The sequence below is a fragment of the Denticeps clupeoides genome, chromosome 1 (genome assembly GCF_900700375.1).
Source record: "Denticeps clupeoides chromosome 1, fDenClu1.1, whole genome shotgun sequence".
NCBI classification, from domain to species: Eukaryota; Metazoa; Chordata; class Actinopteri; order Clupeiformes; family Denticipitidae; genus Denticeps; species Denticeps clupeoides.
Window position 1 is genome coordinate 21,917,899 of NC_041707.1, and position 18,495 is coordinate 21,936,393.

General features: G+C 42.4%; 3 protein-coding genes across 4 annotated transcripts in view; 1 reads left to right on the forward strand and 2 right to left on the reverse strand.

Moving 5' to 3' along the window:
• The window catches only part of LOC114800235 (iron-sulfur cluster assembly 2 homolog, mitochondrial-like), a 30,535-nt gene extending 25,323 nt beyond the window's left edge, over positions 1 to 5,212 (reverse strand). Inside the window, exon 1 of the mRNA XM_028997365.1 lies at positions 5,079 to 5,212. Coding sequence (XP_028853198.1) covers positions 5,079 to 5,081 — 3 coding nt within the window. The 5' untranslated portion in view covers positions 5,082 to 5,212. The remainder of the gene's footprint in view (positions 1 to 5,078) is intronic.
• ccdc166 (coiled-coil domain containing 166) lies at positions 5,138 to 8,146 on the forward strand. Of its 2 annotated transcripts, XM_028988247.1 has the most exons (8): positions 5,138 to 5,253; positions 5,335 to 5,446; positions 5,549 to 5,602; positions 5,704 to 5,758; positions 5,885 to 6,029; positions 6,163 to 6,242; positions 6,321 to 6,497; positions 7,830 to 8,146. In XM_028988247.1, the coding sequence occupies exons 2-8, from the start codon at positions 5,337 to 5,339 to the stop codon at positions 8,055 to 8,057; spliced, it is 849 nt and encodes a 282-aa protein (XP_028844080.1). In that variant the 5' UTR covers positions 5,138 to 5,253; positions 5,335 to 5,336; the 3' UTR covers positions 8,058 to 8,146. The 2 variants fall into 2 exon arrangements, with proteins under 2 accessions (XP_028844080.1, XP_028844089.1); XM_028988256.1 differs by lacking the exon at positions 5,549 to 5,602.
• Positions 8,147 to 9,320: 1,174 nt separating this feature from the next.
• The window catches only part of sema4f (sema domain, immunoglobulin domain (Ig), transmembrane domain (TM) and short cytoplasmic domain, (semaphorin) 4F), a 41,542-nt gene continuing 32,367 nt past the window's right edge, over positions 9,321 to 18,495 (reverse strand). The window contains exons 3-14 of the mRNA XM_028999207.1: positions 18,142 to 18,201; positions 17,039 to 17,137; positions 16,796 to 16,907; positions 16,460 to 16,579; positions 15,866 to 16,020; positions 14,184 to 14,365; positions 13,929 to 14,070; positions 13,500 to 13,719; positions 13,285 to 13,394; positions 12,995 to 13,146; positions 12,550 to 12,605; positions 9,321 to 12,120 (exon numbers count right to left, since the gene is read on the reverse strand). Coding sequence (XP_028855040.1) covers positions 11,333 to 12,120; positions 12,550 to 12,605; positions 12,995 to 13,146; positions 13,285 to 13,394; positions 13,500 to 13,719; positions 13,929 to 14,070; positions 14,184 to 14,365; positions 15,866 to 16,020; positions 16,460 to 16,579; positions 16,796 to 16,907; positions 17,039 to 17,137; positions 18,142 to 18,201 — 2,196 coding nt within the window. The 3' untranslated portion in view covers positions 9,321 to 11,332. The remainder of the gene's footprint in view (positions 12,121 to 12,549; positions 12,606 to 12,994; positions 13,147 to 13,284; positions 13,395 to 13,499; positions 13,720 to 13,928; positions 14,071 to 14,183; positions 14,366 to 15,865; positions 16,021 to 16,459; positions 16,580 to 16,795; positions 16,908 to 17,038; positions 17,138 to 18,141; positions 18,202 to 18,495) is intronic.

Genomic DNA, 18,495 nt, shown 5'->3' on the forward strand with positions numbered 1-18,495 from the left:
GCGACAGCAGTGTAATTCAATGGCAGATTAAACCAGCAGCTTCATTAGGATGACAATCATCCACATTATTAAGACCCCCTGGTCCTTTGGCTGCTTTATTAGGGACATTGTCCAAACATCACCAAATCTAACATGACTCATCTCGGCCACACCCTGTTAGCGGTTTTGATGTTAGCATTAGCATGCTAACATGCTAATTTTTAAACATGCTCCAAACGTCACCAAATTTACAGTGACGCATCTTGGCCACGCCCTGTTACCGTTTTTGATGTTAGCATTAGCATGCTAACATGCTAATTTTTAAACATGCTCCAAACGTCACCAAATTTACAGTGACGCATCTTGGCCACGCCCTGTTACCGTTTTTGATGTTAGCGTTAGCATGCTAACATGCTAATTGTTAAACATGCTCCAAACATCACCAAATTTAACGTCACGCATCTTGGACACGCCCTGTTAGCGTTTCTGATGTTAGCATGCTAGCATTAGCATGCTAACATGCTAATTTTTAAACATGCTCCAAACGTCACCAAATTTACAGTGACGCATCTTGGCCACGCCCTGTTACCGTTTTTGATGTTAGCGTTAGCATGCTAACATGCTAATTGTTAAACATGCTCCAAACATCACCAAATTTAACGTCACGCATCTTGGACACGCCCTGTTAGCGTTTCTGATGTTAGCATGCTAGCATTAGCATGCTAACATGCTAATTTTTAAACATGCTCCAAACGTCACCAAATTTACAGTGACTCATCTTGGCCACGCCCTGTTAGCGTTTTTGATGTTAGCATGCTAGCATTAGCATGTTAACATGCTAATTTTTAAACATGCTCCAAACAACACCAAATTTCATGTGAAGCACCTTGGCCAAGCCCTGTTAGCATTTTTGATGTTAGCATGCCCGCGCTCCTACGAAAAACGCCCGGACAGGCCCATCAAAATTTCCCCTGGAATTTTGGCTTCTAGTTATTATTATTATTATTTCAGCCTTTTTTCGGCACTTAATGCGGGTCGTACCGAAGCACGCACACCGGCGTGCTACATATCAAAATTAGTTCTTTATTGTGTGAGGTGTGCTATTACTTTTATAAGCGATCGGAGTGGGCGTGGCCGAGCTATTAACGATCAAACACGGTCATTTCCCATTGAAATGTATTGAATGCTAGTTTTAGCACTGGTAGCATTGGTAAAATGGGGCCCCTTTTAAGTGGTACTGCTACTGTGTCATTGCCAGCAAAGGGGGTCCTACAAGGGGTACTGATACAGCAGCAGCGCCAGCACTGTAATTCAATGGCAGATTAAACCAGCAGCTTCATTAGGATGACAATCATCCACATTATTAAGACCCCCTGGTCCTTTGGCTGCTTTATTAGGGACATTGTCCAAACATCACCAAATCTAACATGACTCATCTCGGCCACACCCTGTTAGCGGTTTTGATGTTAGCATTAGCATGCTAACATGCTAATTTTTAAACATGCTCCAAACGTCACCAAATTTACAGTGACGCATCTCGGCCACGCCCTGTTACCGTTTTTGATGTTAGCGTTAGCATGCTAACATGCTAATTGTTAAACATGCTCCAAACGTCACCAAATTTAACGTCACGCATCTTGGACACGCCCTGTTAGCGTTTCTGATGTTAGCATGCTAGCATTAGCATGCTAACATGCTAATTTTTAAAACATGCTCCAAACGTCACCAAATTTACAGTGACGCATCTCGGCCACGCCCTGTTAACATTTTTGATGTTAGCGTTAGCATGCTAACATGCTAATTGTTAAACATGCTCCAAACATCACCAAATTTAACGTCACGCATCTTGGACACGCCCTGTTAGCGTTTCTGATGTTAGCATGCTAGCATTAGCATGCTAACATGCTAATTTTTAAACATGCTCCAAACGTCACCAAATTTCATGTGAAGCACCTTGGCCAAGCCCTGTTAGCATTTTTGATGTTAGCATGCCCGCGCTCCTACGAAAAACGCCCGGACAGGCCCATCAAAATTTCCCCTGGAATTTTGGCTTCTAGTTATTATTATTATTATTTCAGCCTTTTTTCGGCACTTAATGCGGGTCGTACCGAAGCACGCACACCGGCGTGCTACATATCAAAAATTAGTTCTTTATTGTGTGAGGTGTGCTATTACTTTTATAAGCGATCGGAGTGGGCGTGGCCGAGCTATTAACGATCAAACACGGTCATTTCCCATTGAAATGTATTGAATGCTAGTTTTAGCACTGGTAGCATTGGTAAAATGGGGCCCCTTTTAAGTGGTACTGCTACTGTGTCATTGCCAGCAAAGGGGGTCCTACAAGGGGTACTGATACAGCAGCAGCGACAGCACTGTAATTCAATGGCAGATTAAACCAGCAGCTTCATTAGGATGACAATCATCCACATTATTAAGACCCCCTGGTCCTTTGGCTGCTTTATTAGGGACATTGTCCAAACATCACCAAATCTAACATGACTCATCTCGGCCACACCCTGTTAGCGGTTTTGATGTTAGCATTAGCATGCTAACATGCTAATTTTTAAACATGCTCCAAACGTCACCAAATTTACAGTGACGCATCTCGGCCACGCCCTGTTTCCGTTTTTGATGTTAGCGTTAGCATGCTAACATGCTAATTGTTAAACATGCTCCAAACATCACCAAATTTAACGTCACGCATCTTGGACACGCCCTGTTAGCGTTTCTGATGTTAGCATGCTAGCATTAGCATGCTAACATGCTAATTTTTAAACATGCTCCAAATGTCACCAAATTTACAGTGACGCATCTCGGCCACGCCCTGTTACCGTTTTTGATGTTAGCGTTAGCATGCTAACATGCTAATTGTTAAACATGCTCCAAACATCACCAAATTTAACGTCACGCATCTTGGACACGCCCTGTTAGCGTTTCTGATGTTAGCATGCTAGCATTAGCATGCTAACATGCTAATTTTTAAACATGCTCCAAACGTCACCAAATTTCATGTGAAGCACCTTGGCCAAGCCCTGTTAGCATTTTTGATGTTACCATGCCCGCGCTCCTACGAAAAACGCCCGGACAGGCCCATCAAAATTTCCCCTGGAATTTTGGCTTCTAGTTTATTTATTATTATTTCAGCCTCACTCTTCGGCAATTAATGCGGGTCGTACCGAAGCACGCACACCGGCGTGCTATATATCAAAAATTAGTACTATATTGTGTGAGGTGTGCTATTACTTTTATAAGCGATCGGACTGGGCGTGGCCGAGCTATTAACGCTCAAACAGGGTCATTTTCCCATTAGAATGCATTGAATGCTAATTTTAGCATTGGTAGCATTGGTAAAATGGGGCCCCTTTTAAGTGGTACTGCTACTGTGTCATTGCCAGCAAAGGGGGTCCTACAAGGGGTACTGATACAGCAGCAGCGACAGCACTGTAATTCAATGGCAGATTAAACCAGCAGCTTCATTAGGATGACAATCATCCACATTATTAAGACCACCTGGTCCTTTGGCTGCTTTATTAGGGACATTGTCCAAACGTCACCAAATCTAACATGACGCATCTCGGCCACACCCTGTTAGCGGTTTTGATGTTAGCATTAGCATGCTAACATGCTAATTTTTAAACATGCTCCAAACGTCACCAAATTTACAGTGACGCATCTCGGCCACGCCCTGTTACCATTTTTGATGTTAGCGTTAGCATGCTAACATGCTAATTGTTAAACATGCTCCAAACATCACCAAATTTAACGTCACGCATCTTGGACACGCCCTGTTAGCGTTTCTGATGTTAGCATGCTAGCATTAGCATGCTAACATGCTAATTTTTTAAACATGCTCCAAACGTCACCAAATTTACAGTGACGCATCTCGGCCACGCCCTGTTAACATTTTTGATGTTAGCATTAGCATGCTAACATGCTAATTGTTAAACATGCTCCAAACGTCACCAAATTTAACGTCACGCATCTTGGACACGCCCTGTTAGCGTTTCTGATGTTAGCATGCTAGCATTAGCATGCTAACATGCTAATTTTTAAACATGCTCCAAACGTCACCAAATTTCATGTGAAGCACCTTGGCCAAGCCCTGTTAGCATTTTTGATGTTAGCATGCCCGCGCTCCTACGAAAAACGCCCGGACAGGCCCATCAAAATTTCCCCTGGAATTTTGGCTTCTAGTTCCGTCTGTAATTCACCACTAGATGGCGGGAAAACTGGATTGACAGTTCAAAGAACATTAAATGCAAATGACTGTTATGTGATACAAGATGTTAACCAATATGGACACTACATTCATGTATTAAACCCCAAATTAGACACAGTGGAGAGTGTGGTCTAACCTCAACACAAGATTGTTTTCAGATGGACTGGCCACTTGCATTTCCTTTCTGAGGTGCTGGCCAGCTTTATGGAGATGCAGATTTAATTTTCAAACCAGACTTGGTTCCTGCACACAGTGCCAAAGCTACCAGTACCTGGCTTAAAGACCATGATATGAAAATATGGGGTATTGTGGAGGATGTGACATGCCAGCCAGACCCAACAATGCAGAAGAGATGAAGGCCACTATCGGAGCAACCTGGGCTCTCAGAACACCCGAGCAGTGCCACAGGCTGATAGACTCCATGCCACCCCGCATTACTGCAGTAATTCAGGCAAAAGGAGCCCCTACTGAGTACTGAGTGCTGCATGTGCTCGTACTTTCATCCTCTCTTTGTAGTGGTCTTAAGTAATATACTAATTACTGATATACTGAGTTCAGGTTTTCATTATTAGCCGGTTATAATCATCAAAATGAACAGAAATAACCCGTGAAATATATCAGTCTGTGTGGAATGAATGTATACATCATACAACTTTAACTGCTTGAATGGAATTAGTGATATTCTGATTATATGACCAGCACCTGTAATGTCATTGTACATTTATAATCAATCCGTGAACGACGCGGTCCGCGCGTGAAGGACCTTGCTCAACTAACAATAAACAGCTACAGAAAACTACACTCAAATCATACTTCCATGCACCACAGCTACGTTGCGGAGTGAACTGTACTAAAAATGACACTAATTACTATTTCTTACCATTATTCGGTGGACGCGAGCGTGATTGTACACTACGCATGCGCATTAGCCAAGGGTAGGGATTTCTGACAGGCGTGCTGATCTGTTAGGACACCGGCTGCCTGGTCGTCGTGGCGATGGTCAACAGAAACTGCTGGAACGGACAGGGAGGTAGAGCAGGAAACGTTGTACCTTGGTGAGTTATCTGAACAGTTGTGTTGTGCGTCCTAATAAAAAAAAAAAAGAAAATAGAAAACCGTGAGAATTTGTTTGGCAGACATGCCTCCTAAGAAGAAAAAATCCAAGGCCAAGGCGCAGCGTAGGGAGCGTGGGATGGAGAGCAGCACTCCGGCTGGGTCTGAAAATAACAACACCCTGATGCACGAGGAGTAGGTGTGAAATGCAGAGAGGATGTTTGCATGTAGAGATCCGTTTTCTGCAGCGGCGTGTGTGTGTGTGTGTGTGTGTGTGTGTGTGTGTGTGTTTAACAGGTACGAAGAACTGACAGTGACACTGAACAGCCTGAAGAGGAGAGTGGAGCAGCTGTATCCTTTGAGTTATTCTGAGTTGCTCTCATGTGAGAAGTGCGGGAAAGGAGCAGGCGGCTGCTCCGTTTCTCCTTACAGGCCTTCACTGTCTCCTCCAGACGTCGAGAGAACGCACTCCTTCAGAACGAGGCCGACCGGATCCGCCAGGAGAATGTGGGTTCTACCAGATGGACTTGTTTAGTGCAAAAACCCAAACCTGCAGAATGGTAGATTTTGGTCCCTTTTATGAGCTGGGCTTTGTGAAATAATGTTCCGGGTCTCCACCTGTCTTCACTGCAGCAAGAGTACAGGGACTACATGAAGATCAAGATCAAAAAACGACAGGATGCCATAGTGACCCTGAACAACCAGCACCAGAGAGAGATGCAGAACATACAAGAAAAGAGAGAGGAGGTCCTGGAAAAGTACGAGGATGAGGCCAGGGGTAAAATAGATTCACGTTAAAGTGTCACAATAGACCAGACACCAGAAATTTTACTTTAATTTGAATTTTTTTTTTAAATGGATTTAAAGATTTTTCATTATGTTGTTTTTGAATGAAAAATCTCACATTTCAGAAATAAAGCATCAAATTCAGGTGAAGGAAAAAAAACTGGCTGTGCTGAAGCTTGAGATTGCTGACCTTGAAGATGTTAAGGTATCACATTAAAATGGAAAGTGTGTGTCTGTGTTTGACCACCCTGTAATATCTGTGTGTGTGTTCGTGTTTGTACAGCACCTGCGGCAGCAGCAGCTGAGCCATATAGCAGAGCTCGAGATGGAGATTGCTGCCATGGTCTCCAGTCACTCCAAGTCTCTGCAGGGTCTGAAGGCTGATGCTGTTGCTCAGAAAAAGCAGCATGAGGCCCAGGCCCAACAGAAGGTTCGGCATTTATCACAGGAAGCTCCCAGAGTGAGTACAGCCTCTTGCATATTCAACAGGGTTACTAATCATTGTCAACCTCACCAGAGAAATAAAAACTGAACATTGAAAATGGTCTGAGGCCCTCTGGTGGGCAGATACAGATACTTGGTGGGTAGATATTTAAACAGGAGGGGTGGCTGCACACTCAGTATACTTGATAACTTTCCTTGGGGGGTGTTAATGCAAATATATTGTCTAATGACGATTAGTATACGAAAGCAGTTCTCATTATACTTGAGAAGGAGAACTAAGTACAGGCAAATTTCATAATGACATTGGTGCAGTGGATATTTACATTTACATTTTTACATGTACAGCATTTATCAGACGCCCTTATCCAGAGCGACTTACAATCAGTATTTACAGGGACAGTCCCCCACATGGTAGTAAGCGGGACTTGAACCCGGGTCTTCTGGTTCATAGGCGAGTGTGTTACCCCAAGGCTACTACCACCCATTATGTTGCATTATGTTGCATTATTAAATGTATCTGAAGTGTGTTCTGCTCAAGTTACATTGTTGTTCTTTTTTTTGTCAGTGTAATATCTGCATAATAAAACGGTATCATTGATCTGACATACTAGATAGCTATACCACCTCAGGAGGGGCTGATGATCATGACAGACAAATCTGACAAGCATTGGTAGGGAACATGGCATCATGGATTTCATGAAATATCAGGGTCTAAAATAAAATCCTCTGCCAGTAGATCTAAAATCGTCTACATCTGCCAGAAGATCAAGATAGAAGATTTTTAATTGTCACATGCATAGTTGTAGCAGTACAACATGCAGTGAAATGCATTCTGAGCTGCTCTGTTTAGGCTTGGCATGGTTAAAGAATAAAGTTAATAACATTGAATAAAGGTTAAAAACGAATAAAGGAGGCTAGTAAAAAAAAAAAAGAGTATGCAAGCTAAAATGCAAACAAATATTTTAGTTCAAGGTAAACCTAAGACTCAGACAGACATCATGGTGTGGTGGCTACATACCATGCACTGACACGGTATGTAGCAGGATGTGAATGTTAAGTAAAATCAAGTAGTATAGAATAGTGAGTTACAGTGCAGAGATTCAACTGAGTCGTTACTGGATTTTCCATCAGGATAAAGATCCCAAAAACTAGTTTGCATGTTTCTGGCAGCTGGTTTTGCTGGTATGACCAGCAAGACCAGCACAAAAACATAACCTAATCTGGTTTTAAAAGGTTATGTTTTTTTTTTTTTTTTTTTATTTCAGCATGGTGGTCACCCCAAATATTTACAGTCGGATATCATTTTTCAGATTATAAATAACACATACATTCCCTTAATCATTTGTAGGACGCTGTTCGCTGTCTGAAGGCCTTGACTACAAAGGTGTTTGAGGAGAACCAGAATTTGCGGGAAGAGCTCCACCTCCTGTTCCAGAGGGCGCGGGAGCTGCACGACCAGCAGATCGCGCTAAAACGCAAGCAGCAGAGGCTGCTGGCAGAAAAGGAGCATGTGCGCATGTTTCGCAGTGTACTTCCTGAAATAAAAAGAGGGGCTGCATATGGTGCTGATTCATAGTAACACAAACAAAATGAAAATTTTCATAAAGTCAAAAGTCTTCAGTCCAGCTTCCAAGTCTCTCAACTCCCCTCAATAAAAACAATAAAACAGCCAAACCATTCTTTGAAAGTCTGAAATGCTTTGTCTTGTGATAAAATGCCTTTGCTGTTCCATATGTGTTGTGATAAGACACTTAGCATACAGTGCATCACATGTTACAGCCTTATTCCAAAATGGATTAAATATTTTTCCCCCTCAGAATTATACACACAACATCCCATAATGACAATGTGAAAAAGTTAAGGTAAAGTAGTGATATAAAAGAATTGCTAAATATAAATATGATGTAACTGGTGAGAAATGCACCGATAAATAACATGTTCTTCACAGTTGATGTCACTTTAGATATGAAACAGCCCACACAGCCTTATCCCACTTCTGACAGAAAGCCCTGATGGGGCAGTGGTGGCCTAGCGGTTAAGGAAGCGGCCCCGTAATCAGAAGGTTGCCGGTTCGAATCCCGATCCGCCAAGGTACCACTGAGGTGCCACTGAGCAAAGCAACATCCCCACACTGCTCCCCGGGCGCCGGTCATGGCTGCCCACTGCTCACTCAGGGTGATGGGTTAAATGCAGAGGACAAATTTCACTGTGTGCACCGTGTGCTGTGCTGCTGTGTATCACATGTGACAATCATTTCACTTTATTTTACTTTATTATATCCTTTCACCTGATAGGAAAAAAACGCATAATGGAGGCATTGAGCAGGACATATGAAACAGTTCAAGTAGGCTCGACACAGAACAGCAGGAGGGGGTCGCTTGCAGCAGGGCCCGACGACCAGTACCTGCCTCTGCATCTGAAGGACAGTGTTATGAGCATGTTCAGAGTCATTGTTCCTGTAAGGGACACTCAGCAGAGGGTGGGGTGTTAGTGAATTAGTGTGAAGGACAGGTCAGTTTTTATGATGGCGATGACAAATGCATGTCCCTGTTTTTTGCTTCACTGACACACTTTATCGTATCTTCAGCACTGATATGAGTGAAAACCCTCTGAAAATAACATATATCCACTACAGTGCATTTAAGCATGTTTCCTTTCATCCGAGTGGCTCTAACAAAGGTCACCATCATCTCAATAACTGCAGGTTTTGTGTCAGTGTTCTAATGTTCAGTGGTTATTACATACCCTAAGACAACGTATTTTTCTTGAAACATATTTGTCGAATTTTTTCCATTCTTTCAAGAAGGGTTCCTATTAAAAAAGATAAATTGAAGCTAAGCAGGTTAATAAGAGGTAGTTTTAATTAAACGCTCTTCCACATACATAACAGATACAATAGAAGTATTAAAACAAAATGTACAGCTTCATTATTATATATATAAATTATAAAAATAAAACATATACAACATATCTGTACAACAACATTTCAAATAATAAAAGAAGGTATTACTCAGGAGAAGTCACTGTAACATTGTCCTGTATTTACAAGAAACTAATGAGTAATTAAGCCTGATTGCTTTTATTGATTGGTTTTTGTTCACACCTTTCATACATACCGTGATTCAATACATCTTTGATGTCCAAAGATTTTCACAATAATAACAATAATAATAATTGTAATAACAATAATGATGCAAGTGAAATTTTTAATAAGTAATGGTTATTTAAGTAAATATCTCTCTTTTTCCAACAACTCCATCAGTTCTTAAGTAATCCCATATAAATATCGCCATGGAGTTCTAAAGACAGTAGGACTTGCCAAAATCTACACAAAGAAAGAAAAAAAACAAAGTGGGCGATTGCATTTCACAGATTTCACGTGGTGTATTATCTTCCTTCTTGGTTTTGCTTTTCTGGTCATACCATCCTGTGACCTGATGTACAACCACTGAGCTTTTGGACATGAGACCCACAACGGACATGTACGTACCATGTATGCTAAGTGCCAAAAAGCATAGGCTACATTACGCTACACACACCACCCTGAGTACTACCTTCCTTCCATTCCAAAAAAAAAAAAACAGCAAAATGAAACACAATAAAAAGGAAAACAAAGTATTCCTCACCTATTCCAACACAAAATGGCAGTGGAATGCATTTCTTGCGCCCAGAATGACAGGGGAAAAAAAGTAATGTAAAGATAGAAGATGCTGTCTTTTTTACCACTTCACTAGGTATATTACCTCTACAATTATATTTAAATACCACAGATTTATAGGACAGATGGTAATACCAGCGCAAATTGCACATCTTACTCCCAGATGCTTTGGTGGTGAGACTTACTAAAACACACACACACACACACACACAGAAAAAACATAAAACATTGTCATCCTTCATAATTTCTTCTACTCCATGCATAATATGGAGTGTGTGTCACAATCCTCATCTGTTATAATATTATTTTAATTATTTCATTTCAATAAAACCAATGTTTTACAATGCTTCATTCCATGTAATCAGAGTAATCTATTATCAATATCATGCCAGTGTTTTATATTTTATAATCTCACTCCTTAAATACATGAGGACAGTTAAATGTAGGATTTTTATTATTTATTAAAAATCACAGGCAATCCCTACCGCTCTGCTCTTAAAATATGGTTGCAGTCTTGAAACAAACAATGGCAACAGAAACTAACGTTGCGGATGCCAGAGCAATCAGGTCCATCGCTACATTTCCATGTCTTTGTTCCGTGTCTCCATGATATCTGAGGTTAAAAACAACCCATCTCTGACTATGGGTGTGACCTTCTTCACTGATTCCTTCTGCAGATCTCCACTCTTTGGTTGAGCTCATCCGGCCACAGGACGGGCCACTGTGGCAGAGCCGATCTAGTTTTTGAAGGATTCTGGGTCTTTCAGTACGTCTGTGATTTTCACTTCAGCAGAGGCAAATAAGACAGACACCCCTCCTCTTGTAAAAAAAAAGGAAGAGGGGTGGAAAAGGTGCTTAAACTGTGCACTTTCTGTTCAAATGAAACATTTTATGTTGGTGTGTTCTGTGGTCATGTAAATCAATGCCCTTGTGTGCTTCCATTTGCCCAGCTTAACACACACAGTGTACAAAACCTGCAGAGAGAAGATGACTCTGTGTTTTTATGTGTGTGTGAATGCAACCATGAAAAGTCTGGTATTCATGTGACTTTAGTGCAGTGGTCTGAAAAATGGAATGTTTGAACATGTGTACACACACGTACACACACACACACACACACACACACACACAGTGCATATGGCTCTTAGTCCCACAGAAGTGGTTTATTGTTACATTTTTTTCATTTCTCTCTCTCATATGGAGCTCTCCTCACATTGAGCCAGTGGCGCTCCTCTGATCACTTTCAGTTTGGCAAGCTCCTCGTCCAAACCGTCCATCACATCCGACAGCCCCTCCTCAAATTCACGGTGCCCTGCATGTATGTCCTGCCCCACCCTCTCTGTCCTCCCATCCAGCTGAAGGGCCAAGTTGGTGACCGACTCCTGCAGTTTCTGCTCCGTTGTGTTGCAATAGATGTGAGCGGCGTGGATACCGCTGCCGCCATTGAGTCCATTGATTGTGCCATTCCTCTTGGTGAGTGGCACCGCCTCCGACAGAAAACTGGCACTACTTGGCGACTGCGGTGTGTCTGAAGAAGGTAACAAATCCCTCTCCTTCTCCGAGACAGAGGAGGTGGTGTTGCTGTGGAGTCCGTTTCCACAGCGACGGTACAGGATGCATATGAAAGCAGACAAGAAAACACCCAAGAGGAACGGCAGCAGATACCAGATGACAAACTGCCGGTTGCTCACGAGGGCCCTGCTGTCCGCTGTGGCTGGGCCCGCCACGGTCAAGAAGAACATGGCCCTTTGGCAGGGTTTCCCTGTGGAAGGGGGACCCTCCTCGCAAAAGCACACGTACTTGCCCAGACTGCTAGGTGAGACGAGCACCTCTAGGTCAGAGTGGTGCTGCCGAGTGTAGCGATCCTGAGGGTGTTCCCAGTAGCAGGGGTGTGGAGATATCTGCACACATGGCAACAGCACCCGCAAACCTTCCAAGACCTGAAGACTCTTCTCCTCAGGAGAGCAACGACCTACATTATCTTAACATTAGAAAGACAATCTGATTATTGGCTTAGTCAAATAAAAACAATACGTTCAAACTGATTTGAGATGATTGTAAATGTGACAGTCCCACTGATATTATGATTTCTCAGACTAACAAACCCAGACAATGCCATTTAAAGTCAAGCTACCAGAAATGGCATCATCAAGTATATCTGTCATAGTGGATGTGAATATACATCAGTCAATAAATTTGGGAGGAGCCCAATGATTAACTGTTCTCATGCACACTGTTTCCTCATACTGTCAATACATAACATGCACAAACATCATTAAAGGCTGTGTTTCTTTCTTGTTATGTACATATCTGTGTCCTGAGGAAAATAAGCCCAATGCCTAGTGCCAGTTCAATAGTTAAAATAGTTCAAACAAAATACTAAATAAAGAATTAAAAAGAAGAAACCCACCCTTTCCACCATTACAAAGGGTCAAGGGGTCTGCATGAGGATTCCAGTCAGCTGGCCTAAAAAAGAAAAAATATTTTTAACTGCTATCTTTTCATCTGTGGTTGTGGGCACACGGTTTCTATTCCATTTCCAAGAAATACAACGTACAGCAGACCGCACTGAGAATAAGGGCATTTTAAAATCTAATGACACTTCACCACACGCATACACTGTGCCTGTGTTCTTAATACAGAAAGTAGACAATGCAGACTTTGTTTGTGTGTGTGTGTACCTGATTGCATATGCTTTGCAAGACTTTCTGTGAGTACTTTATCAATATGTTTTACATGATTAATCATGTGGACCCTGGGACCAGTCAACTCTATGAACAAACAAGTATCTTTTTGTCATTGTAGGTCATTTTTACTCAAGTTTTTTTTTCAGTGACAGAAAGAGAGAGACTCACTCAGTGCCAACCCCATCACAGGCATTCTCTTTGGCATTCCAGATGCATCCAAGACTGCGGGCACGTGCACACACCTCACAGCTGGGGTAGTGAGAGCAGCCCTCCACCACCTGATGTGTCAGGGAGGAGGGGGATCCCACCAGAGCCGCATCCTAATGCAGACAGAGGTGTTAACCAGCAATACTTTGCAGAGGCTTGCAGGCAAGTGTGAAGGTGTGTGTCGGGGGTGATTGCATGGATGCAGATATGCATGTGTGTGCATGAGTGTGCCTGATCGCAAGTATATTTACCTTGAATAATATGATGCTGTTGATTGGCTCTTGGGCTTTAAATAGAGGGGTTTCTTGAAGAAGTGTTACATTCTGACCCACCACAGAAACCCTGTGAAGTTCCCCACGATCTGATAAAAACACATACACACAAAACATATAAATAACATATTCCTCACAAATCAATAACAAATACAAAAATGTGCAAATGTATTTGATTTCTAATACCCTCTTACCTGTGCCCAGAAGGAGCACTGCTGCCTTTTTTGAGTTGTCGCTGCTAATAGATGCAAGTGTTACAGCGAGTTTGGTGTATGTTATCCCCCTTCTGACCAATAGGGGTGCCGACACCACGCTGTTCTCCATCAGGGGATGGTCACGCATAAACGTTAACACTTTATCAGGCAGCTTCAGAGAAGATTCAAAGCCGTCTGCCTTCAGAGCGTTGTTCAGACACTAAGGAAGAGAGAGAAACAATTCTGAATTTAGGAATTTAGGTTGAATTTATACAGACTTTTGCAACGTATTTCCAAAATCAAACTCAACTCTGACTGATGGTTCTATGCATGCTCAGTGTGTACATCTGGAGTATTTAAATTCCTAAACAACATGCCTGATAACTGATATTATTGATATTGAAATTTTGGGTATGAAATTTTGGGTACCTGTCCAGGTCGAGGTGTAGGGACAGGTTCAGGGTTGATCCAGTTCTCACAGGTCTTCTTCAGCTCCTTGAATGGACCATTCATCGCATCACTAATGTCTGCTAGACTGTACACACACACTGCTGACAGCTCTTCCCTCTCCCTACACTCACACAGACACAAGCACAAAAAACACACACAAAATTATGAATGACAAGACTTGCAAAAAAAAAAATTCAAGTGGAAAAACAAACACAGAGAACGGTGGGGACTGACCACTGGGAAGTGAAGATGCCATAGAAGTGGGTGCTTCTCGGGTCCCCAGGAACATGTTGCACTGTGAAGACATCTGTGAGCACGTTGAAGCGCTGCTCACTCGCCCTGTCCTCGCAAACCAACTGAGTCTTCAGGAAGGTTGTCCATCGTCGCTGCAGGGTCTTCATTCCACCCACATCCGACTGAAAGATGGAGAAATTAGGTAGTGAATGTGATTGTCATTGTGATACACAGCACAGTACACAGTGCCACAATGAAATGTGTCCTCTGCTTTTAACCAGTCACCCTTGGTGAGCAGTGGGCAGCCATGACAGGTGCCTGGGGAGCAGTGTGAGGAGACGGTACTTTGCTCAGGGGCACCTCAGTGGTAGCTTGCCGGACCGGGATTTAACCAATTAAGGGGAACAGAGGGTGGGCAGATGTTTTTTTTTTAGGTAAATGACCAATCATTCAGTGTCAATTTTATTTATTAGGCACCCCTGTCCAGCTGCTCGATGACAAAAATTACTGATCAGCCAATCACATGGTGGCAACTCAATGCATTTAGGCATATTGACATGGTCAAGACGAACCACTGCAGTTCAAACGAGCTTCAGAATGGGGAAGAAAGGTGATTTAAGTGACTTTGAACATGGCATGGTTGTTGGTGCCAGACGGGCTGGTCAGAGTATTTCAGAAACTGATGATCTTCTGGGATTGTCAGGCACAATCATGTCTAGGGTTTACAGAGTAAAGGCAGTTCTGAGGGCAAAAGTGCCTTGTTGAAGCCAGAGGTCAGAGGAGAATGGCCAGAGTGGTTCGAGCTGATAGAAAGGCAACATTACCACAAATAACCTCTCGTTACAACCAAGGTATGCATAAGAGCATCTCAACGCTGAACACACAACACATCGATCTTTGAAGCAGTTGACCTACAGCAGCAGAAGACCACACTAGGTGCCACTCCTGTCAGCTAAGAACAGGAAACTGAATCTACAATTCGCACAGGCTCACCGAAACTATAGATAGAAGGTTGGAAAAATGTTGCCTGGTCTGATGAGTCTTGATTTCTGCTGTGGCATTCGGATGGTAGGGTCAGAATTTGGTGTCAACAGCATGAAAGCATCCATCCTGCCTTGTATTTACATTTACAGCATTTATCAGATGCCCTTATCCAGAGTGACTTACAATCAGTAGTTACAGGGACAGTCCCCCCCTGGAGCAATTTAGGATTAAGCGTCTTGCTCAGGGACACAATGGTAGTAAGAAGGGATTTGAACCTGAGTCTTCTGGTTCATAGGCGAGTGTGTTACCCACTAGGCCACTACCAACCTTGTATCAACAGTTCAGGCTGGTGGTGGTGGTGTAATGGCGTGGGGAACATTTTCTTGGCACTCTTTGGGCCGCTTAGTACTAATTGACCATGTCCATCCCTTTATGATCCAATAGAGCACCTCTGGGATGTGGTGGAGTGGGAGATTTGCATTATGGATGAGCAGCTGACAAATCTGCAGCAACTGCGTGATGCTATCATGTCAATATGGACCAATGTCTCTGAGGAATGTTTCTAGTACCTTGTTGAATCTATGCCATGAAGGATTAAGGATATTCTGAAGAAAAAAAAAAGGGGGGTCCAAACCGGTACTAGCAAGGTGTGGCCGGTGAGTGTACTAACCTTGTGATAACCAATGTGATATACTAACCTTGCAAACCCGAGCAACCCTGGGCACCTTCACCTTGGTGTAGAAATCATTTTCTTTGGCAACTTCATTAAAGAAGAAGTAAATCTTGTCGTCATCTCCCAGTGGGTTGTTGGCCTCATCCTCTTGGATAAAGGCAGAGCTAACAAAATCTGGTTCTGTAGACATGAAAGGAAGAAAACAGCAATTTGTTACAGCAAAGAAAGGCTCAGAGGAAGGTAAATTGAAAAGGGGAGAATGTGCGTAAAAGAGCAAAAGAGCGACACAAACATGTGCGTGTAGTATTTGTTGATTGTGGTCATTAGTACATGCCTCAATAATGGACTTTTGTTAAGCCAGTGGCAACAGTAACACTGCAGTGATGAACATTGGACACTCTTGCTACCCTGAAAGGGTGTCCCTCTCCTTACATTTTTTTTCAAGGGAGTTGTTCCTTGTGTCCAGAGAGGGTCTAAGTATGAGATGTGTCATATGTAGTGGTTGTTAAGTCTATTGTGACATGCTGCTTGTGATTTTGGGCTATACAAAAAGAAATAGTTGTAAAATGTTGTAGTTGTCAGTTGCAAAAGAATGTGGTGTGTTCCAAGTGTGTCTCACCACTGAGCCAGCTGATTGATTGCTCTGTTCGGATGCGCTCCTGCACTGCGCCTGTTACCCTGGAGATGTCGAAGAGTGTGCCCAGAAAGTTACTGGAGACGGCAGTGTATAAGATCCCTCCTGAAGCAAAAAAAATAGAGGGAGAGAGAGAGAGAGATGACTGTGTAATTATTCAAAATATTAATCTCAAATAATCTATTACCCTATAAATGGAATTTTGAGTTTTTTTTTTTCTCAGGATTAATTCATGAATTTCATGTCTAACATTTGTGACAATAAGCACAGGAAATGAACACAACAGGTATGATGGTAGATGTGGTAGGAGATTTGTCTCACCTGCCATAACTGCAGTGTAGTGTTGACGTGGCTCAAAGGGACATTTCCCCTTCCCAGTTTCCATATGAATCGTGTTGTCAATTCCTTTCTCCAGAGAGAAGTTTGAAATGGTCTATGAAAATGGGAATGAACAAAGCATAAGTCAAACATCAATCAAAATACAAACAGGTGTTCCTTCATGCTATAGATGCTATTGTCCACATACTCGTGAAGGGATGCTTGACAAAATACACACATACTTACAATGAAAGCACACTGAGGATCGAAGGCATACGTCCCACAAACGTAGATCCGGCCATCTCCCAGAAACTCTAGGAGACGGATGTAGTTCCTGCAGTCGCCCTGTAGAGGGTAACAGATGCAAAATTGTTTTTAAAAGACTATATTGTTCTTATAGTAAAGACAGTTGAATGATGAGTTCTTTTTTTTTTTTTTGTTTTAAACTCAGCAAGACAGCAAACCGTTACATGCTGATTAAGTGTTTGTATGTGTTTGATACTGGGTGAGTGAGTGTGTTTGTATATTTGTGTTTATGATCTGAATTTACACTGGTACTGAAGTGCAAAAGGCAACAGGACAAAATCACAACAGATGGCAATGATGGGAAATGATGCACCACATTTCCTGGTATCATATTTCACAGCACACTTATGAGGTCCACCTCACACTGATGCAAGCACCTCTACAAGGATCTACATGGTTGTCTGTTGAGTCCACAGGCCTCCTGTAGGGATGATAAAATATGCCAGCCAACCTTTGCCGTCATCACAGTAGCAGGAAGTCGGCCAGGGCAGAGCTACTGCCAGAAGGACCAGGCTGAGGGTGCCCACAAAATGCCTGACTATAAATCTGATGGCTGGTTTAGAGTTTAACCTGATTTTCAGACTAAGAGGAACAGGTCTTAATGGTTTTATTATGAAAGATCACCATTTTACAATTTTATACAGTGAGCAGTGTTAGGACACACAAAAAAACCCCGCACATTATCCTTCTTTCTAACACTCCACACATTTTTGCCTATGAGTCTGTCTGACAGAACTGACGTCACCTCTCTAATCTCTGCTATCTGGTCATCAGCGGTCCCCGCCTACCCTGGCAGTGTATCAAGCTCTGGGTAGACAGTCAGGCTTGTACCGTACTCATTAAGTGATTTATACAACCTAGCCCCATATGCTGATTCAATTCTCCCTGCTTACTAATTAAAATGGCAGGGAGCCGGTGGGAGTGAAACAGGCAGATTACTGACATTTACATAATAATAAAATAATTTGGATTAGTTTCAACATAAATTTCATTCTTTTCTCCTATCCGCTTTTTTATCCACATACTCACAAGTGCAAACTCACCTCTGTTTTCCCCTTGGACACACATGATTTTCTCTTGTCTTCTGGAACATCCCAGACAATCTAAAGACAGACAAGCAGGCAAGAGAGAAAAAGAGATTGATCATAATGTCCCTTGTGAAGTTCATGCAAAGTCCACCTCATTAGATCAATTTTAAAAGAAAAGGCCATGTGACACATGAATATGTAAAACAGGTTCACTCACCCAATTAGACTTAAAATTAATGAATAAACAGAAATGAGGAGGTTGCCAAAAATACACATTATGCATTTATACTCTCTAAAGGATCCAGGCAGATTGGTCTGGATTCTCCTTATTCCTTTCTTGCCACTTATGCAGCATATGAAAAAGACTCA

Excerpts from the sequence above, each read along its gene's own strand:
- ccdc166 (XM_028988247.1), top strand. The coding sequence starts at position 5,337 with ATGCCTCCTAAGAAGAAAAAATCCAAGGCCAAGGCGCAGCGTAGGGAG. Across the intron at positions 5,759-5,884 it reads ACCGGATCCGCCAGGAGAAT|CAAGAGTACAGGGACTACAT; the intron begins GTGGGTTCTACC and ends TCTTCACTGCAG. Across the intron at positions 6,498-7,829 it reads TATCACAGGAAGCTCCCAGA|GACGCTGTTCGCTGTCTGAA; the intron begins GTGAGTACAGCC and ends AATCATTTGTAG.